Source organism: Struthio camelus, chromosome 3 (assembly GCF_040807025.1).
Source record: "Struthio camelus isolate bStrCam1 chromosome 3, bStrCam1.hap1, whole genome shotgun sequence".
Classification (NCBI taxonomy): Eukaryota; Metazoa; Chordata; class Aves; order Struthioniformes; family Struthionidae; genus Struthio; species Struthio camelus.
In genome coordinates this window covers 73,722,533-73,747,945 of record NC_090944.1, presented here as the reverse complement: position 1 = coordinate 73,747,945, position 25,413 = coordinate 73,722,533, and the positions used below count along the sequence as shown (strand labels likewise).

At 38.7% G+C, this 25,413-nt stretch overlaps 1 protein-coding gene across 6 annotated transcripts in view; it reads right to left on the bottom strand.

The window, feature by feature from the left end:
- The window catches only part of PDE7B (phosphodiesterase 7B), a 306,846-nt gene that overhangs the window by 38,136 nt on the left and 243,297 nt on the right, over nucleotides 1–25,413 (bottom strand). For all 6 annotated transcript variants that reach the window (XM_068938445.1, XM_068938446.1, XM_068938444.1 and 3 more), the window contains one exon: nucleotides 5,230–5,313. In XM_068938445.1, the coding sequence (XP_068794546.1) occupies nucleotides 5,230–5,313 (84 nt within the window). The remainder of the gene's footprint in view (nucleotides 1–5,229; nucleotides 5,314–25,413) is intronic.

Here is a 25,413-nt window from a genome sequence, read left to right as displayed (position 1 = left end):
GAAAAACAGCTTGCTTGACCCAAATCGAGGACAGAGACTGAACAGAACATCATAACATCACTATCTATCACTAAAAATATATTGTCTACATTAATTTAATTTGTTAAACTAAGCTTACAGCACTTTCTTTCAGATCAAATTTCTGCCTGCACTCTAACAGATCTTTGGTAAGTTAACACATAGAATAAATTTAACACATAGAATAAAGTAGGCTGTATACCTTTGCAAAGTCTACGAACATATTTTGACCTTTCAGGTCAGTATCCTCCTGAGATCTGAGAATGTATGTATCTATCTGCTGTGCAAGGTGTAAGAAAACATTCAATTTCTTTGAGCCTGACTATAACTGAAGGTCATATACTGCATCCTTTCCTTTTCCTATATCAATGGCAACACACATTCTATCAGGGCCTTGTACTTACTGTGGATGGGTTACTGAAAACACATAGGTGCAAAATAATGAAAGCAATGGGACTGCTGATGCTATGATAAAAACAAGGTGCCCCCAATGCAGAATTTTTCAGAACGAGTTAGAAGTGTAAACAGAAACAGCTTTAATTCTATTCCTCCATGACAGAGATATTTAAATATAGTCAATTAGCAGCTAATAACTTTGTAATTTGGAAGCAAAAATTCAATCCAAAAAAAGTTCCATAAAAATAAGACAGGAGCAGAAGAACCACTATGTAACTCTTAAGAATCTCCTGGTCCTGTGATTAAATGCTTGACAAACACGGTTGTAAACGAAAGGTTACTCATCCCATGTGTAACCCATATTATTTTGTTACTCTTGTTTTATTTTATCTAGAAATAGAACACAGTATCCCATAAAACTGGACTAGGGTGAGGTCTTCTTGGTTATTGCTGCAAGTCCATCTCTTATTCTAGAATTATCACATGGAATTCCCTCAAACTTTTAATTAATGCAATGAAGAAATGTACCATCTTGGTCACCAACATAACTCATCATGGGATAATGAAACCTATTTTAATCACGGCATATTAGTCACTGGAGGGATCTGGTCCAATGACTCACTGGGCAACTTAGTTAATCAGAAAATTAAATTACTGCTGCCTTACTACTAAGATCCTTTATTTCTGAAATCCAAACTATGCTTCACTCAAAGGAAAACTGGATGAAGTTAGTTTTCACTGCAGAAGTGCTTCAAATTCTAAATTATCACATTGCACACATTCAGATTAACCACTCTTTTGTCTTGGGACTGCATAGAGGTTCACTTAATTTATAGAAATGCAAAAGTGCCAATAAACTGCCATTATTAATTTCAGCCTGTGTTAGTTTCAGTTACAAGCTAGATCTACCAAGTTTAGAGTCAAACTTTCCTCAAATTTGTGAGGTTTTGGTTTGGAATCAATCTTACACCATTTATACATGTTGCTCTACAGCACTTAATACTCCTCTATTCCATCCTATTACTCATTCTGGAAAATAAAGTTTCTAAGTAAGTGTTAAGTCACTTTTTCTTTTTTTTTTAAAATATAATATCACTCACTCATCTTTCGTCCAGTGCTCCCATTTAAGGAACGTCTTATTTGCATAAAGAGGAAACTCTTTCCCAGTTTTTCCTATAAGACAGTGCAAAACTTTACCTTTCAGTTTAGGAGATATTTGTGAAGTTGAATATTTGCTCACAAGCACCCTAGTCAACATGGGGCCTTGGGTCTGCTATGTTTGGCTTATTTTTTCTGGGGGTATACCTGCAGCCATCAGGAACAAGCTGTCCTCTTGTCTTATTATGGCAGGATGGGAAAACGGATGGTCAGCTTGCGTCTCGTGGATCTTAATACTGGGCTGGGTAACGTCACCAGCACCAGCTTTCCTGAGGAGGGGAGCTGCTACGTAGTTTCCCCTGAAGGTGCTAGTTCCATACTCTCAATAGGAGTGAGCAACTGGTCAGTGATGCAGGTCTCCACAAGTTGCAGGGACCAACTCAGGAGGCCAAGGCAAATGTACACGCCTAGCAACATGGAAAGTAGGAGTCCCTAGTGACGAGGGTGTATTTTACATTCAATTTTGTATTCTAGAATTACCTCCTAGTTCCAAAAGTCACTAGGTACGGCTCAAGAAAAGCTTGCAACTATGTACAAAAAAGACGGGAATATGCTAAAGCCTTGCATTTCCTCCAGATAGGATCCTGTAAAATCCTCATGGCCTTGACAGCGTGGCACTCACAAAGTGAAATAACTCTCACTAAGTTTCTATATATCACAGACAGGCACTGGAGGAATGTTTAGATGGCATCACAGACATTAGCTCAAACAGCAAGAAGCTAACACGAATCCAGTTGGCTTTGATTATGGCTATAGAAGATCCCATTTTCAGAAGTTTTCCCATCCAAAAAGAATTAACAGTGTCTTAAATTATGCAGTGACTTTACTACAGGAATCCAGAAAAAACTAAAGATATGGTCTACTCAATGTTAACCCATACTAGCCACAGTAGGGAGAAATTTACTAGCTTGACTCTATGTTAAAACAGTTCTTTTTAAGTAACGTTGTTGACATTAAATAGCAATGTCCTGAAATTTTAAAGAAAATGTTAAATATTTGTTTAGGAGTGAGCTTCAGTGTTTTTACTTATTTTGAAAACAGTGGTATTGTTATTTGGAGTACTATTTCAGATGGTATAGAGAATTATTTAAGTTCCATTTGTCTGAATTAGCAAGAAGTGGAGTAATGCTTACGATGCACTTTACAAATTCTGAGGATGTTCACCATAAAATTTTCTCTGCCTCATCCCTCTCTTCCTCATCATAACAGTTTTTCAGTATACAGTTGCTGCCCATCAGTTACTGCCCCAAAACAAACTGATACCAAAACATGGTATCAGAGTTTTACTATAAGTATTACTTGGGCACTTTTCAAAAAAGCTTGCAATAGTGACATTTATATGATTTGTTTCTTTTTGATACAATGTGCAGCAACCATTTTTCTTTCACCACTTACATTGCATGTACAGAAGAAATTGATTTGACAAATGGATGTATAGACAATCAAAATAAAAGTTTGTTTACTTCCTGGAAATACACATCTGCATGCTCAGGCACTGAGCACCTTCATGTACCTGTAGGACACCAAGTGAGCTTGGCCCAGCACGCTTGCCATCTATGAAATTAGTAGTCAGGTCCTTAGAAATATCACGGGATTTTGGACTGAAAAATTAACTTAGCGCTACTCCCAAGGCAGAAGAGAGGAAATACATAAAGAATTGAGAGCAATGAGAAACGCAAAAGCCAGATGATGGTTTTTTCCTATATATAGAGAGATCAAACATGAGCAGCCTCAATTCAGATCTTCTTTCGGATTAAGGAAAAGCAGCAAAAAGAAAGCATAAATCAGAAGCCCCTAGGAGAGAGGACACAGGAATGGAAACACAAAAAATCCAGCTGCCCTATGCAGCAGCAGAGATTCCACTGGGCTTGAAGGTACGTATTGAGAAAGGCATCTCTTTTAAGTTGGGCAGTTATACCAGAAGGGTTATGCTGCCTGCCCTACTCCGTGCATGATCAAAGGCTCAGCATTCACCACTACTTCTCTCTACACAGATCTCCCCCTAGACATCCCAAGGAAAGCACTAGCACTTCCCAGAAGTTGGCAGGATCTGAAGGATGGCAGGATTCAGCTACAAGGAGTAAAGAAGAAAAGTCTGTCTCCAAACAAAAAGTTGAAAAATTTTTTAAGTTTCTTTTATCAGGGAAAACAAAAAAAAAACCACAAATGATGAGAATTTTAAGTAACATGTATATTTAAAATAAAAATGAAATAATGAATTAATCCAGTCACACTCAAATGTGAACATTTATTCACTTCTACTGCATGAATGAAAAGTGTATTATTTTCTTTCCGTCTTTATAAGAGATTCAACGATAATACTTCCACCTAGCCTAAAAGAGCTTTTTTCTTCACATTTTTCAGAGGCAAGCCAGAATGAAATTATCCTCAGAACTCTGCTCAACCAGTGTATTATTCCTTGTTTGTCCTCAGCAAATTGTTGGACCCATCTTGGCCCTTATATCTTTCTAGCTCAGCCATAGCAAGCACTCTGATGGACTTATGACCTAGAAAATATCTTTTATAAACAAGATTGAAAGCAAGCACTTTGCCAGACTGTAGTAATTTTGCCAGCCTGTGGGAATGCAGCATATCGGAGCCCAAGACTTCCCCTTTCTATTAGTTGCTCTTTTCTCCTGTCTTCATGCCAGGCCTCACCCTTTTCAGCTGTTCTTCTTTTCTCCCTTCCTGCCGCCTACCTCCCAGCTCTTCCCAGTAGCTCTGGAAAGCAGTTACAGCAAGAAGATTTAAAACTTTGGTTTCATAATTGCTTTTTAATGAAAAACATAATCTCTAGACGATTAAAACTGTAATCACTAAACAAACTGTTGGAGTTTCGATCTATTTTGATGAAGACAGTGAAAGATTTGTTTCAAATGTTAAATTGAGTGATCTGTGTGGTACATAAGGATATATCTAGATCTGCCTGTACCTGAACATCGGGGTTACCACTGAATGCTAGAGGACCCAAGACTAAGAGTTCTCTGTTTTTTATTTTTACACACTGGCTAATGGTAAAAAATTCTCTGCATCAGTACAGAGAATTCATGAAGTGGGGGAAAAAAAAAACGAGATTTTTTTTTTTTAGATTTGCCCTCCTTTATTTACAACAGTGGCAAAATAACTTCAATCAAAATGAGGTTAAGATTATTTTTAACAGATGTTCACTGCTGGCCTGACCCAAAATCCATTGACGTCAATGAGAAGACTCCATGGGGCTTTGGACTGGGTTCTAATTGTTGGAAAAATTAATGTTATTGTAAACCACTGGTCAGTGTAGTCACATGTTCCCCTTCTTTGCCAATTCTATATGACCGGATAACAGACTCACATAAATCTGTTCCAACTGTTGGCTAAGAGGCTAAAGGACATAGAGGTTTATGTTTTTAATTCTGAAGCCCCCCCCCCTTCCTCCCCCTCAGCACACACCATGGTACTACTGTATTTACTTGACAGACTCAGCATTATGGACAGTATTCACATAATCAAAACATTTCACAGTGAAACGCTAAGTGGGAATAATAGAATTATCAATGCTGACTGTATGAAGACAGCTGGACTACAGATACACATGAAACAAAATACTTTGGTCATATATTTTCAACACTGATTCTAACATATTTAAAAATTCAGAACTGAGTGAGGGGTTACACTTACTGTTAAGAAGACGGAAATCGATAAACGGGTAGGAGCCGCGGCGTTCAGCAAGAACCCCTGTCTGACCTCTCACTCGTGCATCTCCTGCAAAACACAAAATCCCCAGAGATGTTAGAAGGGGCAGCTGCCTTTCTCCGTTGTTTAGATCTAGATCTATTTTCCGTTCAAACTGGTGACATTACACTCCTCTAGGGGGAAAACTCAGGTCCAAAAAAGCGTCTCCCATGACATCCCTGTATGCATCCATGCGTTTAGTAAAGAAGTACAGTTGATCCTCTTCTCAGAACAAAAGCTCTAAAAAGACATATCCCTCCTATTGAACAGCTTCTCAATCAGTAAGAAGACTCTCACTGCTTCAGAAGTGCTCTGTAGTCTAGCTTTTTGTTCGAACAATACCAGTCGGATTCTGAACATCGTGACATCAAACGCAAAAGGACTCAATTTGAGACGATGCTCACAGTACAATGCTCTTCTGCAAATGATTTAAGCCTAACAAGACTAATGATGCCAACCTCTTTCGCTAAAAAAAAAAAAAACACACAAAGAAACAAAAATAAACAACAAAAAATCCATACAACCTCAAAAATTTAAAAAAACAAACAAAAAACCCCCCAAAACTCCACAAAAAACAGACCCCCTCCCCCCCAAATCTCCAAAGTCATGGGACTGGTCTTGAAATCATGAGATGATAGAAACGGAACATATTTTGCTTTCTTTTTCACTTTCTGCTGTTTCAACATTCCAGAAAATTTCAGCCTTTTCCTCTTCAAACACTGAAGTTGCTTTCTTTAAACGGAGTTCATATTCTCAAATAAGCATTACTCCAGAGCTTTTAACTATTACAAACCTACAATTCAATTGTAAGAACTAATATAACATAATAGAATTCACATTAACTAGAACCTGACTTACGATGTAACATTGATGAAATGGGCGAAACTGGTTTAAGAAGTAAAATACTGTTCAGCATCAACAGCAATTACAAAATCTCTATGTAGGTAGGAAGTACTGGGAAGTAGATAAAATTTTTACATTTCCATAATTTGGAATTTCTTGTACTGTAATTTACTCATGTCTTCACAGGTAAATCACAAGACTAAAACATTAAACATTCTTTAATAAGACTAAGCTTGGCGATTTTGGGAGCTGGGGTTGAAGTATTCAAAAGTTCTCTACAAGACTAATTCCTCCTCTCCAGGAACACAGGCCATAGTGTTGAAAGTACACCCACAGTACTTCCTGAGACAGCGTGCACTGTGGGCCTCTCAAAGTTTGTAATAAAATTACGAATTATTAGTTATTTTGAATAATGCTTCCTCAGGGATCTGAAGGCAGCATCTAAGTAGTCCAAGCAAAAAGAACTGAAGAATTTGGCTGCTAGCTTCTACTGCTTATGTTTAAAAACAAGAAAACATCTTGCAGCACAGAAGAAGGACCTAGTAAGATATTGCTATTTTTTCTATCTAACGTTCATTTAAAATACACTTACACTTATTCTTAAGGGATGAAGGCCAAGTAAAAACTATTAAGCTGAATATTCTAGGCAGAGAAAATCTTCTGTGCCCTCTAGGGGTCCTTAAAGGTATGAAAGACACAGGAGCAGGCAGTCAAATTAGGAATATTTCCAACACAATCACTTTAGATTACAAGTGCAAATCCATTTTCTCTATTCCCTACTTGTATTTTGCTTTTCTGTCCCTGCAGATAGACCATGCATTGGCTGTACTCAATTTCCACTTGGCAACCATGAGCTGCCTGTCACTGGTTCTAAGGAACCAGCCCCAAACAACTCCAGCAGCTATTGACCCCACTTGCCCCTGCCGACAGCACGGGCAGGAGGTGCATACCTCCCCTTGCTCTTCAGCAGCTGCAGTTCAAATATATGATAACGGCATGGGCCTATCTTCATTAGCTATTTAAAATAATGTGCAACCGTGGCAGCTGAGGTATATAAACCTATTTTCCTGTGATCGTCCTGCTAAAGGGCAGAGGGGTGAAGCAAAGAGCTGAACTGTTTGTAAAATACCGAAGCAAGATGCATCAGCACCCATGAGTCAGACTTCACAAGCCAGCACCTTTACTTACAAATACTGCTTTCTGCCACACTCATCAAATTGGGTGATTCATGCACAGTAGCCACATGGTACACATAATGTAAACCTAAAAATCAGATAGATTTGAGCCTGTCACTAATACAAGCATCAGCAAATTAAAAATTAAATTTTAGAGCGTGCCTTGATCTAGGCTTTTGTTTTTTCTATACGCACCAATGAATTAACAGGAAATCACAAACAGAACTGATAAACATATCATTGATGTGAGTAAATCAATAAATAACTCAGAACACTTTGAAAGATAGAAATCCAAAATCCAAAAATCTGAAAAAAAAAGACATATGATACTGTAAATCCAGGAAGAGTGATTTTCTTTTTGGACATGAAAGAATAAATCTACCAGATCAGGAGAGGTATCATATTACTAGAGAATAACAAAGGCATATACATTTACAGATGGAAAAAATTATCTAACCCTTATCCCAAATTTTGATGAAGAGAATGTTAAAGGGAAGTAGACAACTGGAACACAGAAGAAAATGTAATGTGGGCTTAGACCATACAAGATAAAACCTGATACTGAATTACCTTGAATAAAACAGTTAATTGTTAGACAAGAAAAAAAAAAAACCGTAGTGCATTTCAACCATATGGACTTCAATAAGCATATCAGGGAAGGTAAGAGACAAGTACAAATACTGCTATTTGGAAAAGACTAAAGGTAAGAAGATAATAAAGTGTGCTGAAAGAAAACTATTTTGCTGGGGAACAATTCCTGTCATGGTCTTTCAACGATTCATATTGGGAACAGTCTTAAAAATTTTATTAGCAATCTTGGCACAGAAGTAGGACAATACTAATGAAATTTCACGATAACACAAAACTGGGAGGATATCAGGTATATATGGCTACAACTATTTTAAATACATTTCACTGCTGCTGCTACCTTCTCTGCCACAGCTGCTCTCTGGCCCAGCTACCTGCAACTTCCACATACTTTTCCTGGTAGCCCAACTTCCTCTCATGGTGACGCAACTGTCTCCTGCAGAATTAAAACCAGGCTAACTTAGGTACATATATACATTATTCAGGCAGGGTAATTCAGTAAAGAGGAGGAAATCTAGGCAGGTATTGATAACATAAGACAAAATCCTTGGTATAAGTTCATCTGAAATACTTTGTCTGAGAAAGCTGAATTCCTCTTGGAAAAGGTGCACAGAGGGTCTTCTAGGAAGACGACCAGGGCACTAGAGAGTCATTTCATAAAAGGAAAATCTTCATGGAGTAATCCTCATTTTGATAAGCACCAGAAATGGAAAAGAACCATTTAGGTCATCAGAAGAATACAATTCTGAAGTAGGAGAGGAAAACAGTCTAAGTAGTTGATGACAAGCGCTGTATAAATTTTGAGATTACCTGAAACAGTTAAAGACCATGCATGATAATCAACAAACTTGCTACCACTTCTGTCTTCTTCAGGCAAAGCCAATGCAAATGAGTTTTAAGCAGCAAACCCAAGGACTTGGACCTGATGTAGTGGAAAACGACTGATGATTCCAGCTGACTGTGTCATTTTACTTTTTTTACAGACAATAAAAGATTGGGCTGTATCTAACACTGCAGAAATCTATATGTAGAATAAATCTGCATCCCCACTTGTTTAGTAAAAGCCACTAAAAACCTTATGTTCAAAGATGATTAACTTTACCCTCAGGAAAGGCAAGTTTCTGATGAGTGAAAGATGTTATCAGGTAGTTCTACCTAATGAATCTGTTATTTCAAAATACTTTGCCAGGTGCCACCTAGTCTCTCGCTACATCTTTAGAGAAAGATTAGTTAGGAAGTGGTGGTAGGCTAAATCAACCCCACCTGCCTTCCTCTATTCTTTTCTTGGCTCACGTGTTGGAAACCATTTATATTCTTCTCCAACGCTTTTAATTACACGTAAGTACGCTCAACGGAGATAATAAAAATATGGATTACACCAGAGGTACACCACAGCACGTGATTTCTTTAAGGCAAGGGCTGTTAATAGTAAAACACCACATAGCCTTTTTTTCTTTAGATAGAGGACTTTTGAGGGGGGCTTTCATCAATACCCGAAACCTTTACATCAGCACCTGCTATTTTAGTGACTGAGTTACTATACATTAACACATTTACCCGCCAAGGATTATGAGCCTGTAGGGGAGGAATGGACTGGTTTATGCATGTCCAAATTTCCACTTGGTATACATATTCCTGTGTGGACTGCAGTCCCCAAAGCACACTAGGAGACTCGATCTCCATGAATACATGATGTGAAACCTGGCTCCCTTGTGTAAATTTCCATCCCTTTACTTTCCAGGTTAAAATGAAGTTAAACAATTGTTCTGACAATTTATACAATTAGCAGTTTTAGATAAATAATCCTTTTTTGCCACGAAAGGAAGGATTCTGTGGAAATAAGACAGGAAATTTTGACAGCTCATTGTGTTTCCAAGTGAAACAGAGAGGGCAAAGGGAAACGGTAAGGGTACAGGTCCTCTTTTGCATCCTCGGGCTGAAGATACAGGGCTGGAACATTTCCGATTACAAACACAAAGAAGCCTGGGGGAGCCGAGAACTAGGTGCAGCCACGAGAACTTCCAGAGGAGATATCTCTGAGCGAGACCACTGCATGCTTGAACATTACCTTTTCCTCGTTAAAACAAACAGATATGAAAACTAACCAAACAAACCTAGAATAGGTAACAGGCATCTGTCTATGTGGCACATTATACAACTGATAGCAACGACTCACATGCATGACAAATTATAGTGCAGGAAAATCAAATATGGGGCAAGAAACACAATACTATTGCAACTGTAGTGTCAACATAATTTCAAGATGGGCAGAAGAGTTGAGGAAAGAATTAGGCAGCTCTGAGCTGCCTCAACATCTGGAGTGAAGAACCGTCTGCACTAAGGAAAATAACTTCTCCAAGACTTGCCTGAAGTGACGTGGGATTCAATTTCACTGAGCAAGCACAACAAATTAGGAGAGAAAACAGGGCTACAGCCGTGACAAAACAACAAAGCTGCTTCATGCACCAGAAGTTAGGGTGACCCACCAAATTATTGATTGCATTTAGTATACAGCTCCATGTGGTAAGTCATGAATACCACAGAAAATTCACAAGAGGTTAGAAGTATTTATTCTAGTCAGACTTTTCTACAATTTTATCCAAATACTTCTCAAGCTGACTGTTTTAGGATACATACTGCAGTGGCTGAGTACTTTCCATGGAAAACAGAACGGCAGTAATAAGGCCTCTCGTGGACTCCATGGAGTCCCTGGCTCTTTTACTACTTCAGTTAATAAAAAGGCTTGGGATGTCTGAGATGGAGGAAGATGAGTTGCTGATGATTTAAACGTCATTCCAGTTTTGGTGGAAAGCTTTCTAAAAGAGGAAAGTGTTGCTGTGTAAAAGCAGGCAAACTCAGACTACAAGTTAGAAAAATTACTAGAATTATTTTTAATTTGAAAATTTCTCAGGCTTGTTCGCGGTGATGATTCATATTTGTGCTCGTTTCGGTTATTTTAATTCTGTTGTCTTAGTATTATAAAAACTACAGTAATAAACTGCTGTCCGGAAAAGGCATTTTAGGCAGAGTTCCTCACGTGCATAAGACTTGCAGTGAACAAGAACACTTCCTCTGAACAGACACAGTGAGACAGACGTCAGAGGCTAGAGAGGCAGGATAACTCTCCAACAGAAGAACTGGAGGAGTCACCTCACTTGACCCATTTTTAAGCACCAAACTCTTAAACATGTAAATATTTCAAAACATGAGGCTTTCTGCACAATACAATGCATGTTTCTACTACTTCTGGTAACAGTCCTCATTAGCTCTCAAGCAGCGTTTTCACCCAGTGCGTTCCACAGTTTCATTTCAGAATATTCCACAAAGCAAGATAGCTGTTGATATTCCCGCTTTACAAATAAGGGATAAAATGATGGTGTAGAATATTACACAGGAAATCACTTAATTCCCCCTGCAGTGGTTTACCCTGTGAACATACCACCTCCAAGCAGTAACAAGTAAATAAATGAACAAACTGTTGCTTGTACAGGTAATACATTCTTAGCTTAAGGCTTGAATTAAATTTCAAAGTTTTTCTCTGTTTCCTTCTTTCAAAGTAGAAACTTAAACAAGTTGAATGAAAATAGGCATTTCCCATGGAGCTTTCAATCCCTAGGAAAAAGCCTCTTTCACTTAAAAGATAACTATTTTGATTTTTTTTTAACACTAGTTACTTGAATTACAGTATTTAAAATGCCATCTCCAGATCAGCAACAGTTGAAGATGAAACATTTCACTCATCTTCTGTTTTCTTACCGAACTGTATTTGGCATGAATGGTAGATCTCAAGCTCAACATGAACTACCGGCCCTGGCTGGCTGTACCAGGCAACTGCAATTTTTGCCCTCCTTTACTAAAATTTGTGCAGCTGCCCTGTCTTAGCTGCTTAAATAATATTAACAGTGCTGCTTGTACCTACCAGGATACATGCTAGAAACAGAACCTGGCAATCTGCTCATAACGCCCTCCTCAGTACTAGAAGTCTCCTGACAAGATCACTTTTGCACTGACATATAGCCTGGCTATGCAACCAGGGGAAGATATCAGGATCCACGGGAATTTTTTTTTTTTAACAGCTGATCCATTTTGGCAAATGAACATCTTAAGTAAAGGTAACTAAAAATATTTTATGGACACCCTTGAAATCCTTCTGTAAAACTTATTCAGGTCTCATTAGCAATTTAGGGGAACAGATTTTGGACTGAAATATCTTGAGGCCAAACTATTACGACACTGTAGCAGACGTCAAAAAAAGATGCTTGCAGACAAACTGAAATCCAGGAGGAAGGAAAAGCTGCTCACAGAGAATCAGTTAGCAGCAGTCATCGGAAATTCATATGCTCAACCAGTTGCCATACTGTTCTCTTCACCCATCTGTTTGCTCCTGCATGAGCAAATGCAGACTGCTTAAGAAAATAACTACTTCTGACTGAAAAAATGGTCAAAGTCTATTATGATAGACAATCCTAAATACTCCAAATAAGGTTACTTCCCAAAAGTAAGTACGTTATACTGCACAGAAAATGCTTTCAATTATTTCAGAGTTTGATAATGGGCTTGGAATTACTGCTCAAACCCAGATTTTTCCCCCCCAGTCTTTGGCATAAGTCAGTGGAGAGGTAATAGGTGCCTTCACTCAGTGATTAACTCTTAAGTGGACTGCGCTGCCTTTCAGAGTTGCACGTTTTTGACTTTGAATGTGGTGAGTCTAAGCTAACTCTGTTCCTAAATTAGGTGCCACAGTTAAGAGCACAGCACGATGGAGGAAGAATCTGAGCCCTTGTCCATGATGATGGTTTTCAGACTGCTGAGATCAAACCAAGTCTTTTATCTATAAGGATGATACTAACTGTGATTATCCCTCTGACAGTTACTATTTAGCTTGTAATAAATGTAATAGACACATCCAGCTCATGCTGATATGGGCACACATACAACATACAGTGTGTAGGCTCATACAGTGTAGTATTATTCCATATCTCAGTTAAACAAAAAATCAATGCTTGCTATGCAATAGTAATCAGACTGCAGTTTTCCTCTAAACTGAGAATCAGAAATACCAGTGTCATAGTTACTATTGTGATAGTCATTTGACTATCAATATTTTCTAGCAGAAAGGATAAAAGTTTATATAAAAATTATATAAGATATGAAACCACAGAACACCAAGACACAAAGGGAGCATGAGAACATGGTTCGTGAAAGCCATGGACTACTTATTCACATACACATTTTTCATTTTGGAGGAATCAAAAATTCAGACATAGAAGCGTGCCAGCAAGTTTTGCAAAACTCAGCCAATAGCTTTCATATGTCACAAGCAAGACAGACAGACCTTGGTATCTGGCAGCAAAGAAGCTTCATAGCCAGTTCTTGAACTAAAATAAGAGGCAGGTCTTGGAAAAAAAGAATGCAATAAGAAAGCACAGGGGCTTGCATAAATATACTACTATAAACGTAGAAGACAGAAATCATCCATCACCACCTCCATACCTGAAGGGAATAGCTTAGTCAACTACCTCGACTTTGGTAAATATTTTGCTTCAACTACATAATAACCAGCTAGCACTTACTACCTAGAAGTCTGAACTCACTAGTCAAAGACGGAAAGGAAAGCCTGGGAAAACAGGGAGCTAGGAGGCTATACGGCATACTCTGCTTCTGCTTCTCTTTCTCAAGTGATCCCTTTACAATCCCAGTTCTTGCCTGAGCTGCAACTAATAGCACTCCCAAGCAGTAGCCCCTGGCCGACAGCGTCTTAGGAGTTTCACTGCTGCTCTGGCCCTGCACGGCAGTATTTTGGCTGGCCTAAGTCTTATCATGCTGCTGCTGCTGCTCAGCAAAGTTCAGAGTGGTAAAAGAGGCCCCTCTGCTGGAGCGGTAAACCAGACTTGCAGTGGGCTGGAGCCTGTTAGTATTTTGAATGTTACTATTTCCCACGTTAGAGCTAACAACCGCTTGTCTGCATTTGGGAGTTTTTATATTGCACTACTGGAGCTTTAGTCCTGCCTGCCTCCAAACATCCACCAGTAGCTTTTCATGGAAAGAGGACAGTAATGTATGTAGGGCACTGAAATATCTTTTTAAGTCCTGTCTTCCTAAATTGTTAGATAGCTGGTAAATTACTCTGCATTACAAGACGGGAGTTTTGTCAGCAGACTCGGTTACTTCTATCATTTCCACTGCTATTGCGCTGGAGCCCTGCTGGGAAACAACAAAACTTGCTGGTTTTCTCATATATGAAATTAAAACTAAAATGATATGTTAAAAACTAAAGGATACATCCTGAAATGTTAAAAGCTGTAATAAAAGTAATAACAACAGCTACAGTGTGCTCTTAGCAACAGGTAGTAGGTTGCATTACCATGGTAACTTTGAAGCCTTACTGTCATATTCCTCCTGTCCCTCTCCCAAATAAATTATAGCATAAGGAAAAATACATTATTAATTACTTAAATTGTACTTCTTGGAATCTAGTCTTCTGCCAGACTCCCCACTACTAACATAAATATGTACTTAACAACACCTTCTATAGACTTGTACACTTCCAATCCTCTACACACGAATTTTTCAAAGTATGTTTAACATAATGACTTCCATTTTACATAAGAGAAAGAGCACAAAGACTGTATGTTTTGTCCAAGATCAATGATGAAACCATGTCTAGAATTCAGGTCTTCCTCTGTGTGATGCATTAGGTCAAGCTACTTCTATTGCAAGCGCCCAGAAGATATGATTTTCTTCATGCATAGTTACATCCAGACCTTAAGCTGTCCACACTATAAATTATTTTCTCAATTGTCAGAAAATTCTAGATATGCCTGCCCTTTCAGAGATCTCTTAGCACCTGCCTGTTTTGCATCTTCCAGCTGAAACTGTCTCAAACCTCTGCATGTGATTCTATTACGTGGATTTCTGACTTGAACATTATCAACCCGTTAAATGATTCCACTACGAGAACAGAACTGGACCTCTTGAATCTTTCATCAATGGTTTCAAAGTTGAAGAACAGGTTCTAATTCTGCAGGAAGTTGAGGTAATAATTGTTGATCATTTGGTCACCAAGTTTGCTTTCTTATTTTTCATTCTTATTTCTCACCTATGTATAATATTTATTAGGTGAAATTTGAATGTGCATTGTTAATGGAATTATTTTTATTCCGGAGGTTCCTTATGAACAATTCCTTGCATATATATGCATTTTATTCTGTGTTGATGGGTTACCTGAACCACAAGATATCATTTTCATTTTCTGCTCCGGCAACATTATATAGCCAAGCATAAATTGTAAGTATGATACTAAAATCCACGTTATGTCTAAGACAGCCAATTAGTAAATTTTGATATATTATATATATTTATTTACATCAAATAATAACTGATATCACGATATAAATGTTAATAGCAAAACACTGATAATTTCAAGGTGTAATGGAACAACTGGAGCTTGCATTTGAGAAATGTTCACTCTTGCAATTAAGCACTGAATGACAGTCATAAGCCCTGAGCTCATTTCCTTGTTTCAATGCCTCATTTTTTCACTACCCTGTTTTGTCTGTTCTGTGTAGACCTTAAGGTCCCTAACACAAGGCCTCAGTATTTGAAGAGTATCTAGTACCAGTACTGCAGTCCTGATCACAGTTTCTACATAACCATAACACAAACTCCAATTATATTTGCTTTTCACAATACCAACGGTTAAGCCAGACAATAGTCAAAGAAAATGAATGCAGAGGTTTCTCCTCATACCATCAAGCCAAAATTTGCTTTCAACTGTGGAAAGACTATTTCCACAGCTTTGCCCACAAGATTTCTATACCTTCTGTCTCCAGCGAAACTACAAAAAATATGCATTCAAAACTGTAAGTAATAACCCACCAGTTAGCACTATTTTAACCCACCTCCAACTTCTGTAACCACTCAACCAAAACCCTACTTCTGCCTGTTAACAGATGGCAGTTAACACAACGTTAACACAATGTGTTAACACAATGGCAGTTTTGCCTGTGGAAAACCCTTCTTCATTTTACACCAGAATTGCACGGCTGCCACGTTCTCCTCACAGCAGCGAGGAGAGTCTGTCTTCTCCCGACTCAGCCTATCTCCCTGTATCTAACACTTCGGTCTAAAGATTGTAAGGTGCTTACATATCCCTTTAAGGCACATCAGTACAGAGTCAACTTTACAGGTAATTAAGCGAGACACCATAAAGTAAATGAGTCTCAGTCTTGTACATCAACCACACGCTCCTCCTTCCTCATCGATCTCAGCAAGCCCTTCCTCCCCTCTTTTCCACCTCCCCTTTGAGCTATTTTTCTTAACTTCAGTGTGACTCTTCTTCTTCCCCTTCCCTTTGGCTCACTGCTCGCTCCGTCTCCCCTCTAGTCACTGCAGCTTTTCCTGAGGTCAGAGTCCTGCACGGCTCAGTAGGAGGAAGCAGCAATAGAAGAAGCCACTGCCTCCTCCTGACGGGGCTGCCGCAGGAGCCCTGGTGGCTGGGAGACAGCCATAACCGGGCAGGGAGCAGGAGGAGGAAGCTCTGCGCGCTGGCTCCGACGCGGGACAAGTTGCCTCTCATGTGTTGCAGGAGAAAACTTTACTCGCTGCCTGAGGCTTTGTCATGAGAAAGAGTTTCATCCTGCACAAGAGACAGCAGGAGCCCATCTCTGAGATTAAGGAAGTTCTTTTATTCAACTTCTGTTTGTTCATCAGATGCTGTAATAAATTCTCTTTTGTATTCAAAGGTGGTAGCTGGGGCCAAAAGCTGGGAAATTTCTTTCTTTTTTTGTTTGAATCTGTTTTACTTTCTCTGTGAAACCCATAAATACCTCCATAACTCAGTGAATTATTGAACAATAAGGAAAGAGAACTGTTAAAATAGGCACAGGTACCCTTACGGCTAATTGCTTACCCAAGATCAGTACTGCTTGAGCTAGCTAACGTTTTATCATGCAATATTTTTGCATCTGAAAACATTATTTTGATAAAACACTTTTTCCTAAGAGAATGTTTTGCTGTTTAGAAAACAGATAAAAATGACATATGCAGATAATATAAATGTTTGGAGTGAAAGGTTTTTATTTGGATGCTAGACACAGGAATAAAGCTGCATAAAGTATAAAACAAAGCCTGACTGTTCTACAGCTTGGGAAATACTTCTCTTCTCTTGCTTTTTGCACCATACTTCCAAAACAACATGTAAATCTTATCGGCAGTGGACTGGATCTTCAACCCCCACCACCAAACCTCCAAATTCAAAGACCTAACCTGGCCAGATTTTAGCATATACATTATCTCTTGTAAAAAATTCTATTCCTAACACGGATAATCTTGAAATTATCTGCTCTGAAAGAGCAAGTCTGGATAGATTACCATGAGCTATTTCTAACACTCTTTATTGAGTAGATTAAGTTATTTCTAGCCGTCTTTGTTGATAAGATTTGGTTTTGCCTTGGGACTTGTATCAAAATTTAAGAAGAAAGAAATTTACAAGGCTATCTTTCCAAAAAAACACAAGGTCATTAAAATATTTCAGCCATCTTCAATACTGAAGCTTATGGAGCTTAGAGAAACTTAGAAAAATTCTGTGGCCAGGATATGCTGTGGAAACCTTCTCTTGTACTTCTTACAAGCTCCTCTGAAGCAGCTTGTATTTATCAAGGTTGGAAAAAAGAACACTAGACTAAAGAGACCAGTGATCTAGATCATGTACTGCCAATGCAATGTACACATACATTTAGAATTTAACTTTAGAAAATCTTCTGTGTGGGGTGCCACAAGTGGAAGGCCTTGATCAATCTCACTATACTCAGAAACATTAACCTACCCTCTGTGCCCCATTCACCGTTAATGTGCAGTTATATCAAATATTTACTGTCTAAAGGACAATTAAATAGCATTTACCTTCTTTATTCAATGCACATTGATAACAGAGGGCAACACATGCTAGCTCAAACAAAAATAATTAGCTACATATTTCTGTAATTAGAATACCATCAATAAACAAATTTAATTAGGTGCTTGTCATTGGCAAAAAGTCCTATTTCCCTAAAACTTTGTTTCATGTTTCCCTTCGTTCGTGATGGCTGACCCCGGAGATGCCAAGTAGCTGCGTTACCAGCTGCCTTCCCGACAGCCTTTTCCAGCAGATGTGCTGGCACCAACAGCTTAGCGGAGCCCATTAAATGTGTAAGCTGCTGCCAGGCAGCCTCTGACTGGCTTGTCAATGGTTTGAATATTGGTTGAATATTGGTTTCTATCCCAGCTCCTAATTCTAGAAACTGCAAAAACTTAGTATCTGAAAGGAAGAGGAACTACCAAGATATGGGGAGAGGATTAAACACAGCTCACTGTAACCACTGTCCTTTTCAATGATGCTTTGCACCACAGTTTTCTTCCCATCATCCCATAATTACATATTTCTAATTCAGATTTCACATATACACTGTAGATACAAACAGAGACGTCACGTAAGGGATGTGCACCAAACACACTTGGGAGGAAAGACCAGGCATGCCTGGAGGGAGCGACCCTGTCTTGCCCTGGAGGCAGAAATGGCTTGTGCTTGCTGCTTCTCTGAGAAGGACGGACAGAGCAGGGGAGGGAATATATTCTCCTCCTTCCTTGTCCACTGTATGCCTTTCTACAAGAAGTGGGGAAAAAAATCCTGTTTTTCAGAGGGCAAACTACTCAGTGCTCAACCTTCTCATCAATAAGTGTCTGTTTAAAAATCTTCCAAAACCACTATGGATGGACAGGAACATGAAACAACATTGTAAAAATCGTATTACTACTATGATACTTAATCTGCTAAATCGTTTAACCCAAAGCTCTGGATACATAAACCACTAAGCCGGAGCTACACCTAGAAGCCAGCACTGTGGTTTGGGCCCATCGCTGGTGTTAAGTTTGCCAAAGCTTATCTATTGTGTGAGTGCCAAGAAGAGAGATGTGCACAAACGCTCTGTACTCTTCAGGAGCAGAGCAAGGCAGTTTTAAAGGGGGAGCTGATAGTGCAAAGAATGCTAGGATCATACCCTTTTTTAACAAACCTAAGAGTCTCTGTAAGAAATTTCTATTTAATGTCTTCCAGCTACTTCATCATTTAAGAACTGCCACCAGTAAATATATTTATTTGTGCTATCTACATTACTTTTATTTGAAGTTAGCTAAATACCTTGTGCCTTTTCCATCAATTTTAGCATAGAAAAAAACCCAACAAATACTATGAATATTGCAAACACGTTTACATTAGAAATGATAGGTCTTCGCATTGACAGTCGATGCTGCAACACAGCTTTTCTCCACAATCAGGGCTGAAAACAGAAGCTCAGGCTTTTGTCCCCTGCACTTTAACATGCTCCTTGGGAATTCACGTAATTGCTGAAGTCCTTCAGAAAAAGGAAGAAACTGCAATCTAAGATTTCTAATGTAACAAGCAAGCAGATTTTTTTGGGTGGAGGCAAAAAACATTGAGATGTTTTTATAAATCCCAAAGGAATAATAAAGTGTACAAACAATATTTTAATTTTGTTTTGCCTCAGAAATTGACCTTAAAATTACAGCTTAGCAACCCAAGAGTTCTGCTTTAGATATTCATTGAAGAGAGCCTCTTCTGAACAATTCAACTTCTGAGGCTCCTCCTCAAATAGTATTTTAAAGGAGAAAGAGCAAGACAGTTGCTTCAGTCTTTGCTTTTCACAAACCTTTGTAAATTCCAATAGAGAATAACTCTGGCAAAGACTTTTTTGGCATGTTGCATGGAGACATATAAAAAAAATATTTCTTGACTCATCATATTCTTGGGCAATTTGAACTAAGCAGAGATTTTATCTTTTTTAGTTTTTTTTTTTTTGTTCTGGGCTTTGCAAGACATAATAGGAGAAAAGCAGTGAGATTACTAACTTTTCTTCAAAACAGATCAGCCTGAATAAACATCGAATGTGTCTTAAAGTAACGTTCAGAAAACAATTGTATTTTTCCTAGACTATACCTTAATAGTCTATTCAGTAGCTAATAGTTACCAAAGAAATTTCAAGAACTGTTTGAAAAATAAGCTTAACTAGTGAGACTCTACTTACGAATGCAGATGTTCTACAAATTAGACTTTGAATTTAATACAGAAAAGAAATTCAGAAACTCTTTGCTGGAAACCTCGTAAGAACCTTCTCTCCCCAAGTATTTGGCTAAGTCTCACCAAATCTGTGAAACACTTATCTAAACGCTTGAGTATTACACAAAAGTTAAATTCTTAATTTGGTTCTACACTGAGGAGAAAGTCCAGGAGGATTTGTAAGAATCAGCTCATTATTATCACACTACAGAAGAATGTCATAAAATACTGTAAAAAATAAAAAAATGTTGTAAAACTGACTAATGTTTTGGACCAGGTTCTAACACAAGATGGGGAAAATGCTATACTCTGTTAGTTCTCCTATAGGTGTAGTAAGATAATGTGCACTGTACTCACGGTTATTCAAAGACAGACACTACATCAATGACGCTGAGAAAAACGTTGATCAGAATTTTACCAGTAAACAGAAATGTGCCTGAAAGCCTAATGAAGGATGTATATCCCATCCTCCTTAAACTAAGCTTTCTAATATATTCCTCCCTGAAACCTGATGGCTGAGTAATTCTTCCTCCAGAATGTAACAGGATCCATCCCAGCAAAAAGACATTGTTACAGACATAAATAACTTTTAGCAGCAAGTTGTGTGTATACTTGTGTGGCAAGTATACTGCAGCTGTGAGCTCACACTGGAGGCTTGTTGCTTCAGTATGAGACATTCCTATTCTCACATTTTTATAAAATAAAGCTCAGCAAATTATTTTGTTTTTTCCCCTAGATCTCAGATATCAAATATTGGTGTATTGATGGAAAGATGTCTTTTATCAGAATTAAGCGCTACAAATCTCTAATTTTCCTTGTATAACATACCGCTGGAGGACACCCTAAGCTCCAGAGGAAAAGTATAGAGCTTACGTCTACAAAGACAGTTGAATTTACTGTAGATCTCCAAAAACATCTTTACATATTTTGGGTCCAACATGTGAGAAGTTGCTAACTCTCTTAAAAATTGAGTTTAGAGCATGATTCTGGACCACTGGCGTTTCAGGCCAGAATTTGGGACTGATTTCTCCACTCCAAATAATAACATTTCAAAAATATTAGAGCACAAGTTCTGGCCAGGACCATCTCCACACAGTGTGCACTCAATAGTCAGTTCTAGAAGTCAAATTTATGTAAATTGTTTGGCCGACCACTCCCTCAAAGATTTTTTTTCAATTTTATAAGTCTTTTGTCCCAATATAATTTCCAGAGTAATTTCCAGCTCTTGTAGAGGCTTTTTGGTATCCCTGTCTCTACCTTTTTTTTCTGTTCACACCTATTTCATCCTCCTTTAGTTTGTCAATACAGAAAATCTTTCTCTCCAAAACAGAACGGATTCCCACTTCCCACTCCATGAACAGATCTAAAAGGTTTTTCATTATGGGCAAATTCTTCCTACTTTTTACAAATGTCTCCGTGAATCAGCTGAGGAACCAGGAGGAGAGCTAGCTACCTTCGTGCCCTTCCAGGGGCACAGCGTTCTCTCTGATATCCCTCTGTCAGCACTGATCTCCAAGTCCTGAATAAAAACATAACTTAATACACGTAACGAGAAGTAGGAAGGATGAATATACTTTATGTATACTACTAGCATGAAAGGGTTAGGAAAATAGTTCACAGCAGTGTAATGGAGATGACACTGACAGCCTAGGCATAGTATAGCACTATTAATTTACACTGTTATCCAAGTTGCCTGACAGTTTCTTATTCTATTCTTTAGGCTTATAATCGCAGAAAAAGCCTTTCAAAAACAGGCATACGCATCTCTATTACCATTAAATGTCTGCCAGATGTTGATTTGATTAACATGGAGGGACGGAAGGATACAGTCTCCAAAATGTAATGAACTCAAAGTCCCAGCACTGCCCGCTTCTCAACATCTGCAAGCAGGTAGAAATACACCTATCCACTCCAGTCCTAACTCAGGCTTTTGAAGTACTCACAAAAGGGGAAAGGACTTCAAAAGGCCATCTAGAAATGGGAGGACAGCTCTTTTTTAAAAGCAGTCATCTTGAAACACCACTCCCACAGCCTTTTGGACCATAGGTTCACATAAAATAGAGGATATGGTGTGGGGAAAGAAGGACAGGTCAGTCTTCTTGTCCTGAATGTAATCTTTTCTGAAGGGGCCGGGCTATTATTGCTACCCATACAAGGCTGTACAGAAATGACAAGTTTATCCATTCACAAGCATGGCTCTCATTATTTCACTGTATACTTTCATATCAGTGCCAGTGTGTCCAACGCCTGAGTGCATAAAGCATGGGTCTGTAAATTATATGGCAATTGGTATGTAATTCAGACCCACTTAAGCATGATTGTCTAAGAGCAGGATCAGGAAACCAGCAGATAACAGAGGAGAGAGGACAAAAGGCAATAGGGATGATGAAATAATCACAGATCTAACACAAATAACAGGAAAAGGGTTATGGAGACACCAAGGCAAAAGATATCCGAGAAAGGATTTACAAGTAACAAGGAAAAAGTAAAGGCATCACAATCCCACTCTGATGGAGAGCAAATGACAACATCACTGCAGTGCTCATTTGGAAGAGTTTTACAGAGGAGGAAAGCACTGGGAAGAACATGGGGCTGCATCTCAGAATGGATTTGCTTTCACGAGTTGCCTCTTAGGAGGGTAGTGCAAAGTAGTAGCAGCATTCAGTGCTTGCATTAGCTCCTGTGACTGCTCCGAAAAGAGCTGCTGGGCCACTGCTGGCACAGCAGGCAGGCGTCTTACCCACCCTGCATGCAAATGGGGGCTGGGCAGAGAAATCTTGTACACGCAACAGCCACTGCAAGTGGCTACCACAAGGGAGTTACACAGACTGTCCTGCTTTTTCACCTGAAAAGACAAATCTCATTTTCCTGAGTTGACTTTCCTTTAGTGTATAAATGGGAAAAAAATCCAGCCACTCTGGAAACTGGAATGGGGCTCCGGAGGTGACTCAGTCACCTTCCTATTGCTTGATCTTCTCTATCTCACTTTCCTGTCTCAGCGGTTCTGAAGTTGACACCATCACTGAGGCTCCTGAAAAAGTAAATGTGCTGATCTGGAGTGGTGTTGGAGTAAAAAAAAAGAGTAAAGGAAAGGTTACTGAGGCCATGTGTCCCACAGCTTTGCCACTTAAGTAATAGCCAGCCAGTGCTCAGCCATGCCCCTGGGGCAGTGGCAGCAGTTACTGTTCCCAGATTTTTCCTTTGATCAGAAAATGACCAAGTGGCTCCATCTAGATTCAGATGCTGTGGAGTCTGAGGAACCACTAGGGTCAGTGAAAAAACAAAGACCAGTTGTTGGGGGTGGGGAGACAAAAGCTTGGGCAATCAGGATCCCACTGTAATTATAAAGACATGGTATTCTATTTGCACATTACTGAGTAGTCTTGACAACTTCAGACGAGAAACTGAGTTGGAAATTACAACTTGTAAAAATTACATGTATTCAAGACTTTGACTCCTCAGTCACAGAACTCTCTCCTCTCAAAATGAGCAGTGACACTGTATGCTCCTAGGTCAGTCATGCCAGGCAGCAAGAACAGTTCAGCAGAGAACAATACACTAGATCCAAAAGAACAGATCCAAAATTCACTTCTTTATTCAAATTTTTATTCTGTCAGGTAAAAACCTGAAGCTTCACTGGAACAGACCAAAATTGCATTAGATTGGGGTTACTATTATCTTTATAAAATAAAAAATGCATAACTTAGAAAGCAGTAAGCCTTGCATCTAACATCAATATCTGTTGGTACACATATGAAGGAAAAATACTCTATTACACAACAATATTTATTGGTGTTCAGAACATTCTGGATAAAGAATGTTTGCCCTTTGGGCAAGTCAAGAATGAGTTAAGAATGGATCCCATTTATGTAAGTCTCCGTTGTTATTTTTTAAAATCAGTTTGGTCTGATGAGAAATGATAGTGATGGAGAAACTGAACGACGTTTTAGCATACTGTAATTTTTGGTAGGGGAAGAAATTAGCACTTTGAGCAATGCCATGCCTAGCTGTTGTAAAAGGCAGACTACCAGATTTTCTTTGTGTATAAAGTGAGCTTCTCAGAGAGAAGCATAGGTAGCTAAACCAGAATATTACAGATGTCATTCCAGTCTGTTCCAGAACTACTAGGCACTGGAAGAAGAATCTCCTTTCCCAGCAACCTGTGCCGCAATACTTACCTTCATTAGAAAATGTGCTCGATCACAGAGGTAGTAGCCATAGAGTACAAATGTTTTCTTTATATGTAAAATACATGTAGCCTGGGGTTGAGGGAGGGGGAAAGACCAAAGGCAACTCTTATACATCTTTCTCCACTGTTTAGTTAGAACTTCTTTCCCTGTTTTTTTTCTCCAGTGTTTTATTTACTAAGTCTTACCACATTTTAATTGAAATCAGATAGATTGTAGCGCTCTTGAATTCACATAAATCATCTATTCAATATGGGAGCATGTAGTGTCATGAGAACTTTTCTATAAATATTAACATTACATACAGTTAAAAAAAGCTCCTATTCCATAGGCTATCTTCAAATATCTTGAGAAAATATCATATCTTAGTACTCCTGGGGCGTATATTGCCTAACTAAGACAGGCTTACAGGTTAGATAACTTCTTGGGAGAAATTCCTTAACAATCTTAATTCTCTAATCTTAACAAAAGTAGTAAGTAGGACTGGTGGTGAGAATATATCCACTTTTCTAAAAACTGTTCAGCACATCCAAGGAGGCTTCATCTCTAGCAATTCTTCAAAGGCTTTTATTATTTTAGACAATAAAATAAGCTTTCAATACGACCTTGACCTTCTTCTGCCCCATTAGTATCTTACTAAATTCTTACCTTGCTCAATAAATTTCAAGTTTTTCCTCCTATTTTTTCAAAATAGCAGACACTTAACATTTCAGATTTAGCCTAACTAATTTGATATCCCAAAACTCTGCCAGTTATATGCATTTGATTGCTTTTAAAAGGAAAAGTGGGTTTGTATAAGCAGCCCTACATCATTTACCTGGCAAGCTATTTGCTCCATCTGTGACTGGTCCTTCTAGTTTGGAAGTTCCTGCTTAACTGCTGTGGACAGCTGCTCCATTGCTGTAGCTCTGAACACCGTGGAGGCCCCTGCCACGTAATAAATCAGTTTAAAGAAGTTCCATTTCCTTGGTCAAAAGCCTCAAAATGCTTACACACAGCAGAAGTGGAAGCTCTGAACTTACTTACCTCCAAAGCCATGTTTTTCTAAACACAGCATCTCCACGTGTCCATTCTATTTGTTCAAGGGAATTTTCTTTGTCAAGAGACCACCAGATAACTTACCTGTAATTGTTCTGCACCGTAAAGATCACGCTGAAGCTCTTTCTTTTATTATTATCTGAAATTTGTCTCCCCACAGTGGATAGTTATTGATCTGGGTGTACAT